The following is an 8,796-nucleotide window of genomic DNA, read 5'->3' on the forward strand; positions in this document are numbered from 1 at the left end:
GCAGTAATGAGGATATGAGAGTCAGTGGGTTTAGTATGGCCTAGAGGTTAGCCCAATATGGTTAACTATTTAAGTTAACATTCATGAGGTCATTGAAGGCATGCTTTTAAATGGTTCTCAATGAGCTTGTGATTTTTGTAATGCAATTTGTCTTTTCAGACAGTTCTGTGGGCTGTACCTGACAGACAAAAGAATGAAAACAGACTGCCTGAAACAGACTAGAGGCATAGAATGTGATTGTGAAAATATAGGGTTTCATTCTTAGTATCTTACACCAAAATGTTTTTACAACATTTCATTACACCTTCAACAGACCTACGCTGCTACGTTGATGGAAAACATTCCGTTGTTCAATTCCAGGGGTGAGCCAAGGACTCCACACCTTTTACGGTAAATGGTGTGTTTCCAAAACGGTTAAATGGCAAATATTGCTTCTGGCTCTCTGACACCGAAGTTAAGGTGAGGTTCAGTGACATGTGTATTTATGACTACTGCAACATGAGTGCCTTCCTGCTAAACGAGAAGCGTCTGATTCCACAACGAGTCTGGCTGGTTTTACACACCACCGGCTGAGAGTATATTAACATGCAAGGTAAGGCAAAGCAAGCTTAATGATACAGCACATTCCATACCAAGTTGGGGGAAAAAAGCAAAAAGAATATCCAAAAGGAACAATAAAGATTGAAAATCTAATTAAGATTGGGGACATTTAAGCTCTTCTGGCAGTTTGTTCCAGTTGCATGCAGCATATAAGCTAAATGCTGCTTCACCCTGCTTAGTTTGGAAACAGGGTTCCACTACATCCCCTGAGTTCCTGGATGTAAGCCCTACTCGGTTTATATTCTTTAAAGATATCAAAAATATATTCGGGTCTAAAACATTCAATGATTTATAAATAGTCACAGCGTTATGAAATCTATTCTGTAACTAGCTGGAAGCCAATGTTAAGACTTCAGATTCAGACAGCTGAAAACACAAAACACACACACACACACACACACACACACACACACGGTTCAGCTGATGTCATACAAAAGGTTCAAAGGACTCTCTCTGCTTCATGATGTCCTGAGCAGTGTAGCAGCACTGACAGTGAACTCTATGTTCTACCCCAGCTAAACCTTTAAGTGGCTTTCTACCATTCATTCAAACAAATACAACCCTACACCGCACTGCCCCACGGCCAGCAAACAAGTCATCCAAGCCTCTTTAAGGAGGTTTCCACTTTGTGCCGTCGATCAACCTCAGGCCTGAATGAACGTAAGCCCATATTTTGGGAAAGTGATCCACTGACATTGGCAAGCCACCCATTAAACATTCAGTCAGGGTGTCAGGTGAGAACAGGTTGCCTACTGTTGTGGTAAACATCACCTACATATCCGAGGAACCAAATCAGGATTGTCACGAAGTGCGAAAACTAACATTTCAAGTTTCCAAGACGCACTACTGGCGTCTACTGGTGTGCACAAACACTAGTCACCCAACTGCACGAATGATATTTAAAAGATTGTACGATGCCAAAACAGACTGTGTATAAGAAAGAGGGCCACGGTGAACCTTATATGGCCAAATTGGCCAAACCACCCAACTTCCTGGAGGGGTGAGGTGTGGAGTGGGCCTTGAGGATTTATCATCCCACTCTCCCAGTGCACTAACCTGCACAGCAAGGCCCTTATTTCCATCTAAATTGAACCAGGTCTATTGTGGGGGAGGGAGGGACTGGTGTGGGCATGGAGAGTCCTTCACACATCACTGGGGAGCCAGTCTCTACTGCTCAGATTCACTTTGTTTATTTATTTCGTTTTTTTAAAGACCCACATTGAGACAGGGAAAACACACACGATCAAATGTTTGAGGGTAGGAGCACGTAAGCATAATGCTTCAGACAGTGCAAGTCTAGACAACCTTATGTCAGTGAAGGTGCATATGCCCAAACCATGAGAGAACATATATTCCTCACACCAAACAAGACACACAACACTTAAAATCCACCTTGTCTCTCAAAACCAGACACCCCCCCCCCCACCCCCAGGTTTCCTGAGTGAAACCAATGACATGCACTTCCTGATGGGGCAGACTCTCTTTCATCTCTGCAGAGAGAATTGGAGATTCTGATCTCTTGTGGTGCATTTGGAAGCCAGCAGCTACAGGCTGACAAAAGAACAACAAACAAACCAAAAGTCACGTGGCTGGGCGACTACTAAAGGGAAGAGAACGGGAACATGTTGAGATCAATACGTCACAAACTGGAATTTGATCTGCCTGAACACATTCGGGCTGGGGGTGGGGGAGACAATGGCAGTTCTTCAGAATCTCAAAACAGTCTGAGATTAGTGGGCATGTTCAGACATGTTTGGGAACTGACATACTACACACCACACCACTTCACCCACACACACACACACACACAATAACCCATCATACATCGCTCGTCACAACCATCTCATTGAGTCTATTACTGCAGCGATTTCCAGAAATCTTGGGAAAGCCGCTTAAGGCATCTACAGACTGAGATTTCAGCAATCTTATTATAAGTTTATTGCGAGCCACACAGTGCAATATGGATCTAATGAACTTGGGTACGACATCAAGTTTGATGCATGTAGAACGTACGATCAGCCTCAATTCCGGAAGCTGAAATTTCCTCTAATGTTTCATTCCATGCTAAGTGCTTCTCAAAGTGGTGATGATACATCAGTATCACTTCAAGCTGCATTCCTATTGGTTCGTTTGCAAACATAGGTCGTACCAGCAATCGCACTGTGAGATGGTTATTCTAAATGTCTTTGGTCGCAAGAGCGTGGCAACTTTAATCCTTGAACCTCTCTCACGGTGCAACATAGGACCCCGTTTTTGAGCCACAATTTAAGATATCACGTTTCTTTCACGTTTTGGACAGCCCAAAATTGCTCAGTCTTAAGGCAGTGGTTCATCCCTGGACATTTGCTAATGTGATGGGAAGACTACGCTTTAAAGTAAACAGGAAGGGGCTTGCAACCACTTTGTTCCATCTGATGATCCAGCCAGTACATAAACCCAGGCCAAGCAAGAGAGGCCCTCTAAATCCTTGACAGCGGCAGCAAAAACAACAACAAAAAAAGTCTTAATTTCGCCCAAAATGGTCCAAAAAACTAAATCATAAAACCTCATTGTTCTTGGGAATGAGCCTGCCATGGCGCAATCCTCTTGTGAGATCAGAGGCCCGACCCTGACTCGCGCTCTCTCTCTCTCTCTCTCTCTCTCTCCCTCTCTCTCTCCCTCTCCCTCTCTCTCTCCCTCTCTCTCTCTCTCTCTCCCTCTCTCCCTCCCTCTCCCTCTCCCTCTCCCTCTCCAGTGTTTGCAAGCAGCTGGCGCCCATCTCTCCCTCCTTCCACCCCCCACTGGCCTGCAAGTCGTCCCCCTTTCCCTCGCTCCTTCGGCCCACTGCTTTGGGGCCCTCTCTGGGGAGGCCTGGGGCCTGGCGTTGTCTGCAGGATAAATTGGTTGCAATCATCTTACCCATGTCCACAGGATCACGTGTGCACTTTGCATGAATTGAGATGCAAGCTCTACCAGCAGGGTGTGGGAGGGGTGAACAGACATGTTATGATATTTCTTTTTAATCAGTCAGTGAGCACATGTCTGCTTTACTGGGGAGGATGGGGTCTTTTGAGTTATGAAGGGAAGTGGCTTGAAATACCAAATAACTCAAAGGCCCCCCAGGGACCGTGTGTTTTTACATTCAATGCCCTCAGTTCACAATGAGACACTTTCATGAGTTATTAAAGTAACTACAGGAATCGCATACGATTCTGTGCTTGCAGCAATAGACCATGAAAAAACAGCCAAACAAGGAACCGAAACTTCAAAACGCGACCAAACCAGTGCATGGTCCACGTGCGAAGGGGAAATATAGAAGCTCTGCTGTTAAAGGAAAACCACCCCTGTAAAGTCTCGTCCTGTTATAGGCCTGGTTCACCCCACCCCCTTGTATTTCTTTCTTTTTTTTATGATTTTAATTCCATTTACTTCTTTCCCCCATGTGTGTTTTTACCCCATTCCTGTTATTGCCTGCACAATATGTATCTGTGTCCTACTATCAATAAAGACAAAGTTAAAAAAAAGAAAAAGGAGAGCCACATGCAGGCAAGCTGCCAGCGGCATCTATAGGGGCCAGTGCTGACAGTTCCTGTTGACTACACCACCAAGACCATATTACCACAATCCTCATGCGAGGAGGACGAACTTGCAAGGCCTTCGTCCACGTGTTGACACCCTCGGCTTTGAGAGTACGGTGTCCTTACCGATCTGGTTCCCTACGTGCGTTGGGGAAAAGCCAACGCTGCACTATTCTGTTTAAGAGGCTTGTTGATTGAGCGGGACAGAGAGAGACTGTACGTGTCGCTTATGTCCCAACCCCCCTCCCCTCGGCCCCGTCTGGAGTAAGCGAGGCTGCCCAGGTGTGACGGAGGCGATTGGGAGCTGTTTTACGTAAGCCCGCCCCGTAAGTGGATGGCCACGGCTGCTGCACCGTGCACCTGCTGAATCACCACGGTTGCGTAACAGCATTTGAGCCGCTAGTAATTCCACAGGCAAGACTGGACCCATGCCAGGGATCCCTCACAAGGAGCCATAACCCGATGCAAATCCCGTAACCATACCCTATGACAAGGGCAAACATTTCCATCTAGGCTATAGAGTTTAGTGTCCAACACAGGACGGAAGGGCACGCGATCTGATTTACAACAGTCCCCATCTTTGGTCTGTTTGTCATGAACTGTGCAACAGGGGCTCCACCCTCCACGTCTGAGGGTTGGGCAATCTGATCATGGCAGAGAACGCCAGCTGTTAGTTGGTCCTCTTGGTCTGCTTTGACGTGCATGTGTGCGTGCATGTGTGCGTGCATGCATGTATGCATGTATGCATGTTTTACAGTGTTCTTGAAAAGGGACCAAAAGTGGTACACGGCAAAGTAACATCACTTCCTTCAATCTGGACCGTAAAAAACTGTACAGCTCGTACTAGCAGAGATGTGGCCAGTGGTGAGCTCATGACTTCTGGCCCCCCTGATCAAAGGAGGGGTTGTCGACCAAAACATGGGGGAGGGGAGGAGAAAAGAAAAAGGAACTGCATTAGAACATGAAGTGCAGAAAAACACACGTGCAGCGAGGGCAGGCTGTGAAGTGTTTTTCCTCTGACGCCGTCTCACTCTGCGTAAGAGTTCTCTGTGGATGATCCCAAACAGATACAGCTGGTGGTCACACTAAGCAGTGCATTACGCATTGAACGCTACCAACAACACCCTAAAAACAAAATTTCACTGCCATGCTTGGAAAAAGAAGGGGGAAAAAAAGCTCCATAAAAGGTTTATGCAGCAAAGACTCTCTTCAGAAAGGCCCAGTGAAAGCAGCTGCCTGTAACAATCCCCCCCTGCCCCTGGGCTTACTTCGCTGGCCATGGCTAGAGTGAATATTACATCACAGCCATTTCCAAGGAACCTTGAGCCGTGTAAATCAAACACGAACAAAAAGTTGACAGCGAATTAAGAGGGATGTCACTTATGTAAGGCCCGTCCATTTCATAGATCCCGGTTTGTACACAGGAACATCAAATAAAGCTTGAGGAAGTCAGGAAAGCGCAGGACATTAACACACACACACACACAAAATACAAAATAGAGGGGCACTCAGATAGCATAGATCTCCACCAAGGCAAAGAGCCCGCTCTTGCAATGTTAACAAAAGTGAAAAAATAAATGATCCACCCCTAAATGTAACTGATTCTTCCTTGGCCCGTGCTACACAACACCACCAAGTGTCATGACAGACAGACAGACAGACAGACAGACAGACAGACAGACAGACAGACAGACAGACAGACAGACAGACAGACAGACAGAAAGACAGACAGACAGACAGACATAACCTCACTGGCAGAGGTAATGACATCTAAAATTCAAAAAATGCTTTCTAGAGCCTTGCCATCAATAAGCATTCCACAACTGATGTGTAACTGGGACAAATGACTCTCAAAGCATCTCTGCCACTGAATGCACTGTTACTGTACACTGACATTTATAGTGAGCAGTCCGGTTATAGCAATTCACCACGGCAACCGTTCCTCGGCCACTGGGCAAATTTAAAGTGCAAGTGGCTACACTTTTGAACCGGTTATGCAAGCTAGCATGGAAGAATGGGATGCTTTCCTCTAACAAACAACTGATCTGAGTGCACACCTGCCACCCTCGCCCCCAACACAGTTAACCAGAGACAGACGCACTTCATGTCAAATTAAATTGATTTATTTTCCCTTGTCATAGAATAATCAGTTATGTTATGTCTCTGAAAAGCTAGACAGTGTGTTCAGTAATCATAATTATTCCAGCATATCTAACTAAGATAGTGTTTAAAGTCCACTATACCAGCCTATTTGTTTTGTAATACATGACCAGTAGCCAAGTGTCCTAGCCAATATGATAGGAAGCTACCGGAGGCTGATATCCAAGAGCAATTAGAATGCTAACCCTGGTCTAATCTACACTGTAAACGAGGTTCCACTTTTTAAAGTATAGAACTAAGAAAAATATTTTTCCTGGAAAATGTATCAGCTTCTCACAACAGCAGAAGGTACTGAAACACAGTAACAAAGAATGGAATAACTGGACATAACCCAAAATTCTAAAAATCCACAACATTTAGAGTAAATACATTGCAAACCCATTCCCAAAGATTTACAAGACCGTAGGTATACACATACACACACAGCAGAGGACTCATAACAGCGTTTTCAACATAACTGACAGCTGGAAGGGGAGGCATGCCTATTAAACTGCCTCCCTGAGGGGAGGGCATGGTGGGTGCTAATTGTCCCAGAACAGATCATTGCCCAAATGAACTCAAAACCCTTGATCATCAGTACGCACATAATGGGGTTTTCCACACCTGGGAGTGAAAATGTTCGTGTTGTGTTACGATAAACCGATTAGAGCACCCTGTACTGTTATGCGTAGTGAAGTCATGTTTGTCCTTTAAAGGAATAACATATGTTGGTTTAACTTAATGGTTTAATTGAATGAAAAAAAAATGTTTTGGCCGCTATTACTGTTAGCAGATCTTTAAGTTCAGCTGAGCCATGAAATTGTAATCATCTTAGTTAAGTGTCGTTATGATGTTGCTTCATATGAGCGTAGCTGGATAGCGAGCGAGTACCCATAATTCCTGCTTGCCACAGCTGAGTCTCACAACAATGCTCACGAGACCTAAATATTAACAAATTCCTCGTTGTAGCACTAAGTAGCCTACAAATCATTAACGTTGGGTTTGTGTATTTATTGAGATGGTGTGGGCCTCACGTTAAAATCCATGTTCTTCCCTTGATATTGTTAGTGTTAACCTTGCATACTCTTTTTGGTGCCGTTACCGAACTTCAGATTTTGAGCAACGTTACGACGTGTATACTATTGTGTCGATTTCTCTTGGTCCCAGATTCTTCATGCAAGATCATATCCAACACACTCCTGGATAACGTTATACACTGACAGCTAACGTTAGCCATCAAGCTATAATGACGGCCGACTTGTTGGCTAGCAACCCCCTGCTGACATAATTAACAGGCTATGGTTGATATTTTCGCTTATATGGTTCGATACCTGGGGTTAAGAGAGCTGGCTACGACGATCTGCTTATCCATCATATTTAGCTGACGTTAGATACTTGAATCTGACATCTATCAAGAGTCCGTACCGACCAAACAGACAAGACTCTGTCAATTTGCTTGTACACTAACGTTATCGGTTGCCTGGTGTAATAGATAGGAAGCTGGACAGACAAAATAGCCGACTGCAAAATCGCTTGCCTGGCAACCTTATCAGAAAGCTATTGAATCGTCCAGTTTTCGTTTAAACAATATTATTATTATATTATTACATTATCACAACTCGGTTAGCAAGAACGCTAGCCACCTAAGGTTAGCTAACAGTAAGCTAATGTGAATGTTGCTGCGATTTCGAGATCAAATGTAACTTATGGCGATACCATTGACATCACAAGCACTGGTTGATTAAGCAAGGGGTATCTAAATTCATACCTGAGAGTCGTACCATCGGTAGCCAACCGTGAAGTAATCTAGCCAGGTAACATTAACGTTCCCCTTCTACAACTAAGCGAGCTAGCTACGAAGACCCTTTATCAGCTAATGTTAGCCACCATTATCTAATAGCTACGCCAGCAGACTAGACGAAGAATCTAACCAAAATGTAATGCAAACTCATCGGAAATCTGGACAACTTGCTCAAATATACACATAGAACATGCTGCAAACATAAAGGAAGCTTGGTAACGTTCATGTTTGTATTAAGTTCACTTACCCAAATAGATGTCTCCAAATGATCCACTTCCGATTTTCCTACCAAGTCTGTATCGGTTTCCAACTCTCAATTCCATTCTGGCGAAATTGAACAGCTAGCAATGTTGCTAGCTCTTGTACAAAACGAATAACGATCTATCAGCTCCTCTCCTTTTCTGTTCCAAATGTACGAAGAATTTTAGACACGTCTATTCAATGTCTCTCCTCCAGTCTGTCTTCAAGTATCCCCTCCTTATAATAGGTGGCTATCCTGCTAATACTGCCAGCGATTCTCCAGTTTTCACCAATCGTTTTAAAACATTCCGAAATTCGGAGAACCGCAATACGGGGCTTCCTGGAGAGGGTTAAGTGTGAACTTTATGCTCTTGCTATTTTAAAACACATTCTCTCATAATTTGTAAAGGATGAAGGTAGATTTGTCAGAATATACCCGTCACTCTTGTGCCTCCTCGG

At 44.4% G+C, this 8,796-nt stretch overlaps 1 protein-coding gene across 3 annotated transcripts in view; it reads right to left on the reverse strand.

Moving 5' to 3' along the window:
- Positions 1-8,796, reverse strand: part of csnk1da (casein kinase 1, delta a) — a 32,187-nt gene extending 23,391 nt beyond the window's left edge. For all 3 annotated transcript variants that reach the window (XR_013968993.1, XM_080856867.1, XM_080856868.1), the window contains exon 1: positions 8,345-8,796. Coding sequence is in view for 2 of the 3 variants with exons in the window: in XM_080856867.1 (XP_080712993.1) it covers positions 8,345-8,420 (76 nt within the window). In the remaining variant the exon portion in view is untranslated. The remainder of the gene's footprint in view (positions 1-8,344) is intronic.

The sequence above is a fragment of the Sprattus sprattus genome (genome assembly GCF_963457725.1).
Source record: "Sprattus sprattus genome assembly, chromosome: 18".
Lineage (NCBI taxonomy): Eukaryota > Metazoa > Chordata > Actinopteri > Clupeiformes > Clupeidae > Sprattus > Sprattus sprattus.